This window comes from Ranitomeya variabilis, chromosome 3, assembly GCF_051348905.1.
Source record: "Ranitomeya variabilis isolate aRanVar5 chromosome 3, aRanVar5.hap1, whole genome shotgun sequence".
Taxonomy (NCBI): Eukaryota; Metazoa; Chordata; class Amphibia; order Anura; family Dendrobatidae; genus Ranitomeya; species Ranitomeya variabilis.
The window spans coordinates 713,237,790-713,255,946 of NC_135234.1; the positions used below are offsets into that span (position 1 = coordinate 713,237,790).

The following is an 18,157-nucleotide window of genomic DNA, read 5'->3' on the forward strand; positions in this document are numbered from 1 at the left end:
AAAAAGTTGCTACACGCATGTCGCCACACAAAACTCATCTCACAAAAGTCTCTACATGCATGTCGCCACACGCAACTCAACACACACAACTTGACACACGAAACTCGCCCTAAAACACACACAAGTCTGGTATTATCCTTCTAAAATAAAAATCTGATTAATAAGCAGACAAACTACAAGAGCAACAAATGTACCATATAGGAATCCGGCAGCTGTCAGTCACATGACCAGTCTATTATGTGTATGTGTGAGCTAATATATACTGCCAGGGGGTGGGCTTACTGTTGGCTGGGGATTTATCAGGCTGCCAATTTAGCTTACAAATACTGAGGTAAAAATACTGACCAAATAACAAACGAGGTCTAATACAGAAGGAGATGACATACAGATATATACTATATACAGGAGGAGATGACACACAGATATATACTATATACAGGAGAGATGACACACAGGTATATACTATATAGAGGAGGAGATGACACACAGATATATACTATATACAGGAGAGATGACACACAGGTATATACTATATAGAGGAGGAGATGACATACAGGTACATACTACATACAGCAGGAGATGACATACAGGTATATACTATATACAGGAGGAGATGACACACAGGTATATACTATATACAGGAGCAGATTACCTACAGGTATATAGTATATACAGGAGCAGATTACCTACAGGTATATAGTATATACAGGAGGAGATGACATACAGGTATATACTATATACAGGAGGAGATGACACACAGATATATACTATATATAGGTGAGATGACACACAGGTATATACTATATACAGGAGGAGATTACATACAGGTATATACTATATATAGGAGATGACATACAGGTATATACTATATACAGGGGACATGACAGACAGCAGGTATATACTATATACAGGGGAGATGACATACAGGTATATACTATATACAGGAGATGACATACAGGTGTATACTATATATAAGGGAGATGACAAACATGTATATACTGAGGTGAAAATGAGAGGTGTGAGGTGAAAATGAAAAGGTGTGAGTGCAAAATTAGAGGAGTGAGGGAAAATAGTGGAGTGATCGGAAAATGACAGATGTGAGGTCGAAATGACAAGTGTTAGGGGGGAATGAGAGGAGTGAGGGGGAAAATAAGAGGAGTGAGGGGGAAAATAAGAGGAGTGAGGGGGAAAATAAGAGGAGTGAGGGGGAAAATGAGAGGTGTGAGGGAGAAAATGAGAGATGTGAGGGGGAAAATGAAAGATGTGATGGGAAAATGAGAGGCGTGATGGGAAAATAATAGAAGTGAGGTGCTATAACTAACCACAGATATTTACTATGCCCAGGCAACGCCGGGCTCTTCAGCTAGTATACCTATAAAGAGAAAAATCAGAGAAACTGAGCATTTTGTCCCCAAAAAATTGTTATTTCGTGCTGACGCATTGTGTATGTATATGTCTGTATATTCACCACCTAGCATATTTGTGCACCTGTCATTAATTTATCACTAAAGGTGTGTGCAGGCCCTATTTTCTTTTATAGTATATATTTGGGGTTGTCAGAGGTGTATCTAGCCTTTCCAGCACCCGGGGCAAAGGATCAGTTTGGCGCTCCCCTCATTTGAACCTTAACTCTATTGAAACTGTATGACCAAGCCAAGGTACATTCCTGAATCTCCATAATGTTAAAATAGATACCAATAAAAGTAAAATTCATTGAGACATCAGTAGGTTAAGTGTTTTTGAATATCCATATTGAATCAGGAGCCCCATATAATCCTGCATAAAGGTTAATAATGGTCCCATAAGATGCTCCATAGAGACATTTGCCCCATATAGTGCTGCACAAACGTTATGGCCCCATAGATGTTCCATACAGACACTTGCCCCGTTATAGTGCTGCACAAAGGTTATGGCCCCCATATAGTGCTGCACAAACGTTATAGCCCCATATAGTGCTGCACAAACATTATGGCCCCCATATAGTGCTGCACAAACATTATGGCCCCCATATAGTGCTGCACAAACATTATGGCCCCCATATAGTGCTGCACAAACATTATGGCCCCATATAGTGCTGCACAAAGGTTATGGCCCCCATATAGTGCTGCACAAATGTTATGGCCCCATAAGATGCCCCATACAGATATTTGCCCCATTTGCTGTTACTGCGAAAAAAAAAAAAAATCACATACTCACCTCTCCGTCGCTCAGGCCCCCGACATTTTCAATATTCACCTGACTTCGTTCCAGCCGCCGCTCCATCTCCCGCCTCCTCTGCACTGACGTTTAGGCAGAGGGCGCACACTAACTACGTCATCGCGCACTCTGACCTCAGCGTCACTGCAGAAGACGGACCGGCGACTGGAACGAGGAGCAGATGAATATCGCGCAGCGCAGCGCTCCGCTCCCCGTTATACTCACCTGCTCCTGGCGCTGTGCAGTCCCTGCTTCCCCGGCGCTGCTGCTTCTTCCTGTACTGAGCGGTCACCGTTACCGCTTATTACAGTAATGAATATGTGGCTCCACCCCTATGGGAGGTGGAGCTGCATATTCATTACTGTAATGAGCGGTACCATGTGACCGCTCAGTACAGGAAGAAGCCAGGGTGCTGGGCAGCCAGGGACCTACAGGGACCGCGCCAGGAGTAGGTGAGTATAATTAGACAGCCCCCGCTCCCTAGCCCTGCCAACCCCCTCCTTGGACCGCCGCATCATCAGGCGGCCCGCTGGCGCCCTCCTGTCGGCTGCGCCCGGGGCACATGCCCCGGCTGCCCCCCCTCGATACGCCACTGGGGGTTGTGGCCCCTTATTAACCCATTTTTCCCACACGAGGTTTTAATTGTGAGCTATGTCTGGTTTTCTTTCACTTCCCCATTCAGTTGAGGCTGGTTTGGCACATGGAGAGGTAGGATATTAGTGATAGAGACCATCCATATTTAGGCACACCTTGACCTTGTTGACCCTAAGTACCTCACATTTCTAACATGTATAGCAGTTTTGGAGTTCATGTATTCCGTGATCGCAGTGTACAGACCGCATTGTGTATGTATATAGACTGCCCGTGGCTGCATGTCTCGCGACTTTTCGACAGCCACAGCACATGCAGGGATTGGCTAACAAACAGGCTATCTTTGCATGTGTTGCACCTGTTGAACAGCCATGAGACATGCAGCCGCGGGAACTCGAACATATTATTCGAGCACTCGGTTAGCACCCGAGCATGGCGGATAACACCGAACACGTTCACTCATTACTAAATAAATGAAATATAGTCTGGCAACCTGACCAGTGTTATAGACTTTCCTCATTTCTAGCTGACGAGAAAAGCTTGGGCTAAATTAGAAGTGAGTGCACTTGCAAGTAAGTAATGATCCAAGGTACCATCAGGTAGTTACTGTACATCCTATACCAAGTGATTTAGGGCACCCCATGATCGCCATTCGGGAGCACTTTTGCCACTCTGGCTTTAGTCCCTGGCTTACAGCTTTAAAGGGGTTGGACACTTTAAAGGAATGTTAAGAAATAGGTTTTAAAGATTCATCTATTCAGTTTATAAATACAGGTGCTTCTCACAAAATTAGAATATCATCAAAAAGTTAATTTATTACAGTTTTTCAATACAAAAAATGAAACTCATATATTATATAGAGGCATTACAAGCAGAGTGATCTATGTCAAGTGTTTATTTCTGTTAATGTTGATGATTATGGCTTACAGCCAATGAAAACTCAAATGTCTTTATCTCAGTAAATTAGAATACTTTAACACCAACTTGAAAAATTTTTTTTTTAAATCTGACATGTTGGCCTACTGAAATGTATATTCATTAAATGCATTCAATACTTGGTCTGGGCTCCTTTGGCATCAGTTACTGCATCAATATGGCGTGGCATGGAGGTGATCAGCCTGTGTCACTGCTGAGGTGTTATGGAAGCCCAGGTTGCTTTGATAGCAGCCTTCAGCTCCTCTGCATTGTGGGGTCTGGTGTCTCTCATCTTCCTCTTTACAATACCCCATAGATTTCCTATGGGGTTAAGGTCAGGCGAGTTTGCTGGCCAATCAAGCCCAGTGATACTGTTGTTTTTAAACCAGGTATTGGTACTTTTGGCAGTGTGGGCAGGAGCCAAGTCCTGCTGGAGAATGAAATTTCCATATCCAAAATGTTTGTTGGCAGAGGGAAGCATGAAGTGCTCTAAAATTTCCTGGTAGACGGCTGCACTGACTTTGGTCTTGATAAAACACAGTGGACCTACACCAGCAGATGACATGGCTCCCCAAACCATCACTGTCTGTGGAAACTTTACACAAGATCTCAAGCAGCTTGGATTGTGGCCTCTCCACTCTTCCTCCAGACTCTGGGACCTTTATTTCCAAAGTCTAGTGTCAAGTAATAATAATAATAATCTTTATTTATATAGCGCCAACATATTCCGCAGCGCTTTACAGTTTAACAGTTTAAAACACAACAGTCATAGGTAACAATGTTAACAATACAGCAATAAAGCAAAATAAGACAACCCTGCTCGTGAGAGCTTACAATCTACAATGAGGTGGGGGAGATACAAAGTACAGGTGTGTATTTACAATGATGTATTTACAATGATGGTCCAGCCATCTTCAGGGGGTGGGGGGTAGGTGAGATAGTGAATGGGCTACACACACACACACAAACATAAAATGACTGATTAGGGAACGCGATAGGCCGCTCTGAACAAATGAGTTTTGAGTGAGCGCCTAAAGCTATGCTATGATTGTCAAGTATCCACAATCAATGATGGTTTCGGGAGACATGTCTTCTGCTGGTGTAGGTCCACTGTCGCAGGCCAATTGGGTATCGCAGGATGCACTGGGCTGAGGCTTAGACAATACAGGAAATACTGGTTGGGGAATAGACATCATAGGAGACATGGGGCAGCGGTATAGACACCACAGAACTCATGGGGCTGGGGATATACATCAATGGATATGGGGCTGCAGTTTAGACATCACTGGAGACATGGGGCTGCGGTATAAACATCACTGGAGACATGGAACTGTATCACATACATCATTGGAGACACTGGGCTTGGTCATAGACATCACAGGCGATATGGGGCTGCTGGGGCTTAGACATTACAGGAGACACTGGGATGGGGCATAGACATCACAAGAGACATGGGGCTGGGTCATAGACATCACAGGAGACATGGGATAGGTGCATAGATATCACTGGAGACATGGGACAGGTGCATAGATATCACTGGAGACACTGGGCTGGATCATAGACATCACAGGAGATGCTGCTGCTGTCTTCTTTTGTGGGATGGCAGCGCATTACATGCGATCTCCGACCACCAAGTACATCCTGACCGATGTAATCTTCCATTGCTTGCACCGCAGCATCATGTGTTTGAAAGCAACTGCCACCCAGAGCACTTCAGTCCCTGGGAATCTGCCCGAGGGCTGGAGAAAAGGTCATTGTAGGCTATTAATGTCCCACGCCTGGTATAGATGATAACATCCACCCTGACAAAAATAAAAGCTGCCCGTGTTTGTGGTGAGATGGCAGCCTGGGGAGTTATGCTTTTTCATTTCAGCTTCAGATGTGCAAATTGTCTCTTCAGAGAGGAAGAGGACTAGAACTCTAGTGCCACCTATTGGAAGTAGCAATCCCAACAGTCAATGTCGACCCTTTAACGAGCCTTGTCGCATGACTTAGGATAAGGACCAAACCAGATCTCAATTTGCAGACACTGTGTTTCGGGGTACTGCCCCTCGCCTGCTTGGTGCGTTTTCTGGCTATCCATATATTGGTTGGGTTTGCTTTCTCTAGATTCTGAGCTGTGTTGTATCTTTTCCGTTAGTTTGTCTTTTTTCCTGTGTTATATTACCTGCAGTGGTAAGTCTAGCGTCCTTGCCGGCCAGTGCACCAGCCAGGGTATATGGAGGTGGAAATCAGGGACTAGACGCGTGATGGCGGCGGGGGGAAGGACCCACATAGGGCATTAGGGAAGCTTAGGGACAGGCACAGGTTGGTGTCAGGGTGTGTCCCATCCCTCGCTCCTTACCTTTAGGGCCTTCCTCTTCCTTTATCACCCATTACCTATATATTGTGCCGTTTTTCAGATGTACCCTTGTGCAGACGTTACACATATATTTTGCTTCTCTTTAGATATTTCCTGATGCAGTCCTGCTGGGCTTTTGATTCTAAGAAAAGACCATCCTTTTCAGAACTGGTTTCCTATTTGGGCTATCAGATTTCCAATATAGAAGCTCAGGTATGTAAGATATATTGCCATTTTGTTGTAACCCATACTGTTACCAATCAGAGTAATCACTAGCTTTTTTAATGTCATTTGCCCTTAAATAAACATTTTGAAATTGTTTGTCCATAATAACAGATTATAAAGTTGTCATCTTCTGTCAGGTTAATAAAAATTCCATTAGTTCATTAGAAAGTTGTCTGAAAGCCAACCTGGCCTCCAGAAGGCAAACTTAAAGTTCCTCAGTCTTACCCAAAATCATTACCAGTGCCATCCTGTAAGTTTATATGTAGTGGACAGTGTTATTGACTTCTTTTGTAGCATGAGGAGCAAGAGCAAAAAAAGTAGTTTGTGGCTGTTGGACCAAAGCCCCGTAATCCTCCTCCCTCTTGTTGGTATCCCTGATGCCTTTTCTGATTAGTAGGTCGGGTACGATGTCATTATTGTGACGTGATGTATGCTTGACTTCAAGTCTGGCCTATAAGTCAGAAGAAACGCCAGAGATGTCACAGCTTATAACTAACAACTACCATATCACGCAGATAAACACATCGTAATTCGCCTATGGGATAATAAACATTGTGATAAAGTTCTAAAATTTCTGTAAAGGATTTTTCCACAATTTAAAACTCTTATGACCTATCTATACTAATTGCTAAAATGAGGGTCCTTACTCCTGAGACCCCATTTCATCTCACTGTGGTCAGACATTTTTTTTGTACCGCCATGAATCCGCCGTGTCTGAGCAGCTGATAATGCTGCATCGGGGGCGATTCACTTTCTCTGTCGAATTCTTCATAATTAGACCAAATTCTCATGGCTCTCGTATGGTTGATATTAGAGTCTTAGTTTTTCTGCCGAATTATAGCTTAGATACACATAAAACCCTCTGATCTAAGTTTTGTTCTAGGGCTGTTTCCATCGTGATAAGTCATAAATGTACAATATATGCGTGTACCTGTAAGGAGGTGACATAGTCCATCAGGTGTCTCCCCCCCGTGGATACTGTACACATGTATTATATGCGGCACCTTGTCGATTGTTAATGTTAATGTAATGTGCTGTACTATTTATATACTGTAATGTGGATGTCTTTGATATGTGTTTATTTACAGAATTAGGAATAGTATAGAGGTTAGCAAAGGATAATAGTGGAGTTAGATTAGTGGGGCACATTAGAGATAGGGAATAGGATTATTAGCTTAAAGGGAACCTGTCACCCCCCCCAGGTGTTTGAAACTAAAAGAGCCACCTTGTGCAGCAGTAATGCTGCATTCTGACAAGGTGGCTCTTTTAGTTCTGGGTGCTGTAACTAGAGAAATTATCCGTTTTGTAATTTGTCCTAAATACCTTTTCTTCAGTCAAGGAGGCAGGCGTTTCCCCCCTGCTTCAGACGCCACACAGCCGTCACTCAAATCTTCTTGGCGCCGGGCGCTGCCGCCTCAGCGCTGTTTTGAAATCAGACGGCGCCTGCGCTCTTTTATCATGCCTTGGGCAGGCGCAGTGAGCGCTGCCCGTCTGTCCTCATATGCAGTCTAGCTGACTGCGCCTGTGCGCCTGCCCTGCCTGTGAATCCCAGCCCCGCAGTGTCTTCTGATTTATTCTCACTGCAGGGCTGGGATTCACAGGCAGGGCGGCCGCACAGGCAGGGCCGGCGTTAGGGGCAGGCAGACCAGGCAGCTGCCTGGGGCCCCCGCTCCCCCAGGGGCCCACAGCTAGCGGCAAGTCACGCAGCCGCTATGGGGCGCTTGTGAGGCAGGGGGGCCCGCCTGCCGCCAGCGCCGACTCCCCCGCCGCATTGAACTATACCAGCGTCTGCCAGTACAGCTCAAAGCAATGATGGAGGAGAGAGCGTCACCTGACTCTCCCTCTCCCATCATTCCCCGCTCTGCCTCTGACACAGCGGGTGCGCGTCATCGCGTACTCACTGTGTGCCAGGCAGAGCAGCAGCAGCCGCCGACACAGGAGCAGGGAGCAGCGCGGGCTCGGGAAGACGTAAGGAGCTTGTGTTTTTTTTTGTTTTTTTTTTACTGGACTGTGCGGCCATTTTCGGGAGGAGAGAGGTGGGGAGGGAAGGGGGGATGTGAGCTGTGCTGTATACTACTGTGGGCTGTGCTGTATACTACTGTGGGCTGTGCTGTATACTACTGTGGGCTGTGCTGTATACTACTGTGGGCTGTGCTGTATACTACTGTGGGCAGTGCTGTATACTACTGTGGGCTGTGCTGTATACTACTGTGGGCAGTGCTATATACTACTGTGGGCTGTGCTGTATACTACTGTGGGCTGTGCTGTATACTACTGTGGGCTGTGCTGTATACTACTGTGGGCAGTGCTGTATACTACTGTGGGCTGTGCTGTATACTACTGTGGGCTGTGCTGTATACTACTGTGGGCTGTGCTGTATACTACTGTGGGCAGTGCTGTATACTACTGTGGGCAGTGCTGTATACTACTGTGGGCAGTGCTGTATACTACTGTGGGCAGTGCTGTATACTACTGTGTGGGCAGTGCTGTATACTACTGTGTGGGCTGTGCTGTATACTACTGTGTGGGCTGTGCTGTATACTACTGTGTGGGCTGTGCTATATACTACGTGGCTATGCTATATACTACTATGTGGGCTGTGCTATATACTATGGGGGTATATTATATTCTATGGGGGAGGCTGTGTTATATACTATGTGGCTGTGTTATATATTTGGGGGGTACATTATACATTATATTCTATGGAGGGGGCTGCATTATATTCTGTGGGGGGCTTTATTAGATTTTATGAGGGATGATTGCATCATACCCTTTGATGGGGCTACATTATATTCTATGGGGAGGTTACATTATACTCTGTGGGTGGCTGCATTATACTCTGTGGGGTGGTGGCTGCATTATACTATATGTGGGCTGAATTATATTGTATCGAGGACTATGGGGAATACGTTATACTATATGAAGAACTATGGGGTGCATTATACTATGGGAAGTGAATTGTACTACATGGATGACTATGGCGGTGCATTATACTATATGGAGCACTGTGAGGAGTGTATTATGCTATATGGAGGACTGAGGAGTATATTTTAATATATGGAGGACTACGAGGAGTGTATTATACTATATGGAGGACTATGGGAAGTGTATAATACTATATGGAGGACTATGAGGAGTGTATTATACTATATGGAGGACTATAGGGCACATTATATTATATGGAGGACTATGGGGTGTATTATACTAAACAAGCGAAATGCTGCATATTCATTGGGTGATTGGATTGTTTATGCCGGAATAAAAATCCTTGTTCTCAGCAGCACATCGCCGGTATAAACTGTAGATGTGCTGCTGATAACATGATACTGTATTGTGATCTGTTAGTGATCTATTAGTGATCGTTCGGTCCCCTTCATTCTTTCTCAGATGGTGGAAAGAGGCCGGGAAACAAGCGTCCAACGTCTTCAGTATTGTCGATCACACTCGTTTAGCGGCCTGAGATCAGGGCATGTAAAAACAGCAGAAATGCTTCTGTATGATGTGCAATATGTTAGCATTTGGGGCCCATTTTAAACTTTGCCTAGGGCCCCACTTTGCCTAAAACCGGCCCTGCGCACAGGCGCAGTCAGCTAGACTGCATATGAGGACAGAAAGAAACTGAAGAAAGGTATTTATGACAAATTACAAAACGGATTATTTCTGCAGTTACAGCACCCAGAACAGGTTCCCTTTAAGTTTAGTTAGCATAGGGGTTTTCTAGTAGGGAGTGACTACAGAACAGTGCAGCATAGATCAGAGGATACAGAGAGGGACTTCCCAGTTAGGCAATAGTGCAGTCAGGATGCAGCAGTGAAAAGTGATAGTCTGCCAGCTGTGGGGATAAAGCTGCTAGAGCAGGAAAGGGCCCCAGACTGAGGAACGTGCTAATGGTCACCACCTTCAACGGAAATCAACCCCAAAAGTATCCAGGAACTATGGTTGGGATTAGTTGCAGCTGAGACGGTGAGCCTTCTACCTTCTCCTACTGAGACCGGATGAGGGGAGTGGGAAAATGCTAGTGGACCCAAAGGCACGGACGGTGCAGATGGGACAGGGACTGTCCAGAGAGGCCGGGTTGACCAGACGAGACAGGGATTGTCAGGTGGGATAGGGATTGTCCAGAGGGGCCAAGATGGCCGGGAGAAACAGAGACTGCCAGGGAAAGCTTCAGGACTGCTATTGCAAAGGAACTTTGCTGTACTTGTAACGGAAACCCTGTCATTAAATAAAGTTAAATTGTTGAGCATGGATATGGAGTTTGGGGTGATTTGTGAGATCCGAGGATCTGAAGCTGGGCTGACAGATGACGAGAGGACTCCAGCAACTTAAGTGAGTGTTCTGCTGCACATATAGCAGGAGGGACATTGTATTTCATTTGTGGGGCACCAGGGTGTTGGGACACAACAGCCTGTTGCCACGACTACCACCCTGGCCGCATTACATACCACCAATGGGATCTAAATCTATCTCAAAATAGAACCCTGACACTCACTTCTGTCAATGGAGAGATGGTCAGAATTCCCATTCAGTTGTCTCGTGATAGATGCAAGTCACATTGGTTGGACGCACACATGCTATACCTTTATGGCGTGTTCTATGGATATGGTATAAATTTATGAGATGGGAATACACCATTAAGTAGACATGTTAGATGAATCTTTTTGAGAGATCTTATAGAATTTGAAGTAGACAGGGAGCAATACTGCTGACACCCGCACTTATGATATTCTATCCAGGACCCTAAGCGTGAGGGGACCCATCCATAAGAGAATACAAAACTGGGATTTCCACACAGTATATTAGTTTTTTAATAGAATGCACGGCTCTTTTATCTATACCTTTAAGGCTATGTGCACACAGTGAGTTTTTGATGCGTTCTTTTTTCCACACGGAAATGGGCCCAAAACGCTATGGAATCCTTATGCAAGCTTATTCAATGACAATCCTGAAGTGTTGTGCACATGATCAGTAAATGTCTGTGCGTATTTGTGGAGCGCCGCTAGGACCTAGGGGCACTCGGTACCGGGTCCGGTGTTCGTTAAAGGGGTTTTCACGGTGGCGGTGACCTGGTCCATGGCCCTGGATGTCCAAGTTAAAGGGAAGGTCTTTAAAGGGGTTGTTTTGAAGGAAAATAAAGAATGTTCGTGACGCCACCTGTGGTATTCGGTCAGGGATGACCGACGCTGCTTAAAGGGGTCCACTGGGGATGATGTTATTGCAGCAGGGATAGTATGGCTTCCCACAGGTGAAGCTTAGTCCCCAGGGCTCCCGGTGTAGTGGAAAAGATGATAGATGTTGTAGTGCCAGAAAGAAGTGGAGGACACAAGGTTGCAGTCTCTTTACCTTTTACTGCTAGTATGCAGGCACAGTCCAGGGTACCGGTAACAGGTGATGGTGAGGTCCAGCCAGCCTGAAAGCAATTTGGAGTCCGCTTAGCCAGGTGGGGTTGGAAGCCTTCCTTACTCTACTGTAGTGTGCGTCCCTTGCTGCCTGAGGCTTCACACAAGATCCTCTCTCTCTCTCTCTCTCTCTCTTTTTTTCCATATGTAGGACAGTATCCGCATGGCAGGCAACCCGAGCTTTTTTACAGGTGTCCCTACTTGCGGCGACTCCGGGCTCTATATGCTGCTGTGCCTTCGGGCATGGTTGTGGACAGGTGATTTGAAATCTCCTGCCCTCTGGTTTCTGCTGTGGGGCATACAGTCCCACACAGCCTCGGACTCCCGGTGTCCAGTTCCTGTGCTTCAGCGTGGAAGGAGCTCAGCCGCAGCTCCCCTCCAGCTCCTCACTTCTCCTGTGCTCCTTCTCCCCTCACACTTTCCTACAAATTGAAATGTCAGGAGCTGCAGAACCTCTTGTCTGCACGGCTCCAGTTCTTCTCTAGACTCAACTAACTAACTCCTCCTCCAACCAGAATATATATAAGGAAGCTCCCCTGAAACTGGGTCTAGAGCTCCCCTTTCTGGTCAGGAATCAGAACAGTGTTGTATGTATGTGTTACCTGCTAAAGGGATCCCTCTCGCTTTCAGGCATGGCATCAACCTCCCCGTGAGGAAGGCAATACCACTGTAACAACCGGCTTCCTGGGGTGTTACATTTGCAGTGTGTTTTTTTTTCTGCAGCATGTCAATTCTTTTTGTGTTTCTGCAGCGTTTTTTACCCATTGACTTCAACTGAGTCAGTCAAATCCGCTGCAAAAACGCAGGTATAAAATTGTTTTTGTATTTGCTGAGTTTATGTTTTTCATTTTACCGGCTTCCTATGGTGTTTCCCACGCTGTCAGCTGTGTGAAACGTTGGGAAACACCGACACGGTGGTTCTTATTGGTGGTTCTTATCGGTGGTAACGCTACTGCCGGTAAGACCGTCAGTCACAGCACTGCGGGATGATGCTGTCAGAAGTCAGCGTGACACCGCAGCAGTGACTGTCACCCTCGGTAATGCTACCGCTGGTACTGTTGGTCACAGCACTGCAGGATCATGCTGTCCGATGTCTGCGTGGCCCCGTAGCTGTGACTGCGACCCGCAGTAACACTACCGCCAGTAATGTCGGTCACAGTGCAGCGGCATTATCCTGGCAGATGTCAGGGTGACCCCGCAATTTTGACTGTGATCCGTAGACGTGGGCCGATGAGACTACTGCTCCCATAGGGCTACATCTGCTGTCACTGATAACAGTGACAGCAGGTGCCGCTGATGGGGGGGATGTAGTCCTGTGCTCACAGATGAGAAAATAAAAAAGAGTAAAATTACATACATATTCAAACAAAAATAAAAGAAATAAAAAAAATTATACTCACCTTAACGCCCAATCCCCGACGCCCTTGTCTCATAGAAATAATGTAAAATAATAAACCTACACTCACCTGTCCGAGATAGTCCAGGTAATCCGAGTGACCTACGGCGATCTCACGTGTAGAACAGTCACATTGGGAGATATGACCGCTCTACCTGGCCACCGGTGATACACTGACAGGAGGTAAGTGCTCCCTCAGTGTATCACTGAGCTGTCATGAGAGTTCAGCGGAGTTCATCAGTTCAGGTGCTCATGCTCTCTCGGCACCGCTGCATGAGAATTTCCCAACGCAGCAGTGGTGCCATAAGGGAGATAAGGGAGCAGTGGTGATCAGCTGATGAACTCTGGTGTACTCTCACGGCAGCTCAGTGATACTGTCAGTGTATCGCAGGCTGTCTTTGAAAGCAGTCACATCACTGATGTGACTGCTCTCAAAGTGATCAGGATCGTCGTGGGACATTATGGATTATCTTCTTGGCGGACAGGTGAGGAATATTGTGGTTTATTATTTTATTTTTGTTGCAGGAGACATTGTTTTCGGTGGATTAGGCGTTTGTGAGTATGGTTTAATTAAGATTATTAAAGGAGTCTGTGTAATTATTTCAAATAAAGGACTTTATTCTGGGTGTCTGTGTTTTTATACAATATCATTATGGGGTTACTAATGGATAGGTGTCTTATAGACGCCTCTCCATTACTAATCTGTGGGCTTGATGTCACCTGACAATACAAAGGTGACATCAACCCCACAAATATAAACCCCACTTGCAACCGCTACCGGGCAAGTGGGAAGAGCGAGGCTAAGCGCCAAATTTGGTGCATCTTAGAGATGCGCTTTTTCTTGGGTGGCTGAGAGCTGATATTTTTAGTCTGAGATGGGCCAATATCCATGGCCTCTTCCTAGGCTATTAATATCAGCCCGCAGCTGTCTGTCTAGCCTTTACTGGTTAATTTTATAGGGGGACCCTTTGTCAATTTTTTTCTAGGGTCCCCCTGTGAGCTGATATTAATAGCCTGGGAACCTTTATTAACATCAGCCCTCAGCCATCGGCTTTCCTTCTGCTGATTATTAAAAGTACGCAGGTAACGACGTAATTTTTGTTTTTCATTTTTTTTCTTAAAAATTAACAGTTTCTGTCTGGTTACAGCCTATGTATGTTTGTTCTGTTCCTACATAGGCTGGTAACAATGTGTGTGTTTGTGTTTACTTATTGGCTTAGTACTGAGGGTGTCGGGCTGACACCTTTTTATTACTAATTCTAGAGCTAGGTGTCATTGACAGCTGCTGACACCTAGCCCTACTACTGCATCAGCATGAAAAAGGTGGTATTGAACCAAGATATTGCATCACATAACTTTTTTAAAAAAATCTTTATTTAGCTCAAAAAAGCATTCATTGCTGTACAAAAACGCACTCAAAAACGCATACAAAAACGCAACAAAAATGCGGCAGAAACGTACTTTTTTCCGCAGCGTTTTTCCTGCCAAGAGATGCGGAAACCTTGCAGAGATTTCTGCAAGCAAATACTCAACATGCTCACATAGCCTAATGTGTACTACTTTGCTATCATTTGGTTGGGGGGCCCCTCTAATTTTCCTATGTGGTCATGTAATTTCTAGTTACGCCCTGTTCCGTATTGGATCCTTGTCTTTACCAGTCTTATCGTTCACACACAAATCGTCTGTTCTAAATCTTTACTTACATCATTATATTCATTACAGATTTATCAGAACAAGGAGACCTGTGATGCAGATGACAATTGTTCAACGCTAAAAAGTGAGCTGATCTGGGACCTCCTGTCTGTGAATACGCCACTTATCTAAATCTGCGATCAGTCCAGAGAGGACCCAACTAGCAAAATGCTTTTTGAGCCAGTCACAGTCAGTCCCGTCTGACTATGTCTCTTTTCTAAGATCACCTCTGTTGTAGATTGATCATGGAACGATGGAATATGAGATCTTATGAGTACAGGCAGATATCAATAAATGTTGTTTTGCAAGTAATGTTTTGCATAATCACATATAGGGTCGCGCATTGAAAGAGAATAAAGATGCCATAATATAAAACAACATTAACTGGGACCTTCCCATGCCAGCTTCACCACCCTTTACCCCAAATACTTAAACACTGCTTCTGTCTTTTTTATTTCCACACCCTAACACCAAGGATATCTGCTTCTTTGATGTAGAGGAAATTTTGAGCAGCCTATTTAAAACATTTGGGTCCTTACGGGCAAGAACTCCTTTTTTGTTTTATCTCCCATTCTGGGGTCTTTATAGTTTCTGGGTCTCACAAAGACTGTGATATCTTTGACAAATATTTTGCCACATTTCTTGTATTGCTTCTTCTACAATTCCCAGGTGTGAAGATCTGAGGTTCTCAGTTGTAATAATCACCCAGTCAGGCTAACAATGAAACCATTTTTATTCCTTACGTCCACTGTCTTACAGCAACTTCGGGTAGATGGCCACAATGCAATGTCCCCAGTCCAGGAGATCCCAACCCAGGGCCAGTTGTTCAACCATACCAGGCGATACCCACTGTCTCCCAAATTTTGCTTGGCCTACAGCTTTTGTATGTCCCACTAGTATAGTCTGCAGTCACAGCCCATGCTCCTCCAGATGACAGATACCACGACTGTAGCGCATATATCCAGCTCCAACTGGCATCAAGATATAGTACTGTCCCAACCGGGTTATCCCAATGTCTTTGTGAGTTCAGTGATGGGCAGTAGAACAGATCTATATTCCACTAGATGGAGCCATAGTTCCTTGGGCTGATCCTGTAGAGTCTCTCTGTAGGTAGAGGAAGCCCCATTTTTATATTCCATAGCTCTCCTTCAGGGCAATCTCCCACAGAGTTGGGGGAAGGTGGAGTGAGGTAATTCCTCATTGTTCGATTGTTTAATTAACCTGCATTTTTGTCCTTCAAGGTTTATAGACTAATAAACCGCAGGGGGATGATGCAATATGTAATCAGCAGGCATTCCACAGATTAATATACAAGAGTCAACGTACAGACTTATATATACAGTGGCTCATGTCCCTTTCAATACGTCTGGCATTATTAAGAATAAATGCTGTGTTGTCACACCAAGCATCAATTGGCAATCAGTCATCAGAAAACTAAGGGTAGACTTACATTTTATACCCAGGATCGGTTTTCCTGTGCGTCTTTATAGATCGAAAGGAGGATTGTATCAAGACAAAATACCCTAATTTTCTTTGATAAGGTGGTAGGGGGGTGCTTATTCTAAAATTTTCTTCCTGTCAGCTCTATAGAAGCATATCTTCTGCAGCTTATAGTCACAATAGTTTTAGTCACATCAGTCCATGTTCCCCTTGGGACTCACAATCTACTCACCCTATGACAGATGAACTGCAGACGATGTTAGCGTGAGGAAGGCTTACACAAACTGTGCAGATTTGACTGGTCTGGGAGACTAAGAGACTACGACTACCTTTGAAAAATATATTATGAAGATCCTATAAATAATCCAACTAGTCCATGAGCCAAGAACCAAATTTGACGATATCGGTACCAAGCGGAGTGACTAATTCTCTTTGGTATTTTTAGGTAGATGCATGTCTGTAGTTTATTTTTTGATATGATAGCCCTTACATATACGTAGCTTATTAACCCCTTCAGCCCTAGGCCTATTTGTACCCAAGTGCCTAAGCCAATCTGACCTGTGCCACTTCATGGGCTAATAACTTTGGAACGCTTTCACCTATCCAAGCCATTCTGAGATTGTTTTCTCGTGACATATTGTACTTCACGTCAGTGCTAAATGGGAGTCAATATATTTTACCTTTCTATATAAAAAAATGCTAAATATTCGGAAATTTTGGAAAAATCGGCAATTTTTTAACTTTGAAATTCTCTGCTTTTTACAAAAATACTGATACCCCCCATAATAGTTATTAATTTACACTCCCCACATGTTTACTTCATATTGGCATCATTTTGAAAATGAAACCTTATTGTTTTACGACGTAATAGGGCTTATAGTTTTATGCGCAATTTTTCACATTTACAGCAAAACCCACTTTTCAAAGGACCAAGTCACTTCTGAAGTCACTTTAAGGGGCTTACATAACAGAAACCACCCATAAATTACCCCATTTTGCAAACTACACCCCTCAAGCTGTTCAAAACTCATTTTTAAAAACTGTTAACCCTTTAGGTGTTCCACAGGAATTTTAGCATGAGCCAAGAACCAAATATGACGATATCGGTACCACCCGGAGTGACTAGATGTAGTATTTGTAACAAAATTTAATCCAAGTTATGTAAATACACACTGAACATGTCATGTGCATATATATATATATATATATATATATATATATATATATATATATATATGTTACTCCATAATATCTTCAACATCGGACTCTGAATCTGACTGTTGTTCTACTGGCTCGTCTTCAGTACCCTTGTTCTGGCATGTCTGTAATCTGCACATGTCTGTGCACTTCAGGCCATTGCTGAGGCAAGTACACTGAGGAAGTTCACATGACCGCACACACTTGCAGGACAGTAGCTGTATAATAGCTTCTGGTGCTGGTGCCCCTTGCATCCACTTGACAACAAGCTTTCCGTCGTTATCTATCATCCAACCGCAGTCTGTTGGGTTTGCAACCCATGGCTGGCTCTGCAGACTTCTCCTCCAGATCGCAGCCTGGTAGTTTGCACGCAGTGCATGCATGAAAAGGCAGTCCTGGCAAGGAGGGAGTTGACTTGACTCTACCACTCCACGTCTGGCACAGAACAGCTGATAACGGAGCCTGTTTACCTCAGTTGTTTGGGTAGTTGGCAGGTACATGTGGCAGGTGATTTCCTGTAACTTCTCAAAAAGTTCGGTAGACACTTCCCATGAACGACCAACTTCCTGAAAGGCATCCTGGTATGTCTTGTTCATCTTCAACTGCTTGAGTGTCGTCATCTTCCCACGGCCAGCGAATGCACTGACGGTGTCACAGCCTGTAAATGCATGCATACCAATCAATGAATCACATACGCTGCCTCCCAATGTTCGGCTCAGAGTGGTGATATCCAGGAATCTTGTCCGGTTCTGTGTACCGCATTTC

General features: G+C 44.7%; 1 protein-coding gene across 1 annotated transcript in view; it reads left to right on the plus strand.

Annotated features, from left to right (window-relative positions):
* FLT3 (fms related receptor tyrosine kinase 3) overlaps positions 1–16,559 on the plus strand; it is a 158,441-nt gene extending 141,882 nt beyond the window's left edge. The window contains exons 23-24 of the mRNA XM_077298293.1: positions 6,151–6,256; positions 14,786–16,559. Coding sequence (XP_077154408.1) covers positions 6,151–6,256; positions 14,786–14,887 — 208 coding nt within the window. The 3' untranslated portion in view covers positions 14,888–16,559. The remainder of the gene's footprint in view (positions 1–6,150; positions 6,257–14,785) is intronic.
* Positions 16,560–18,157: the final 1,598 nt, after the last annotated feature.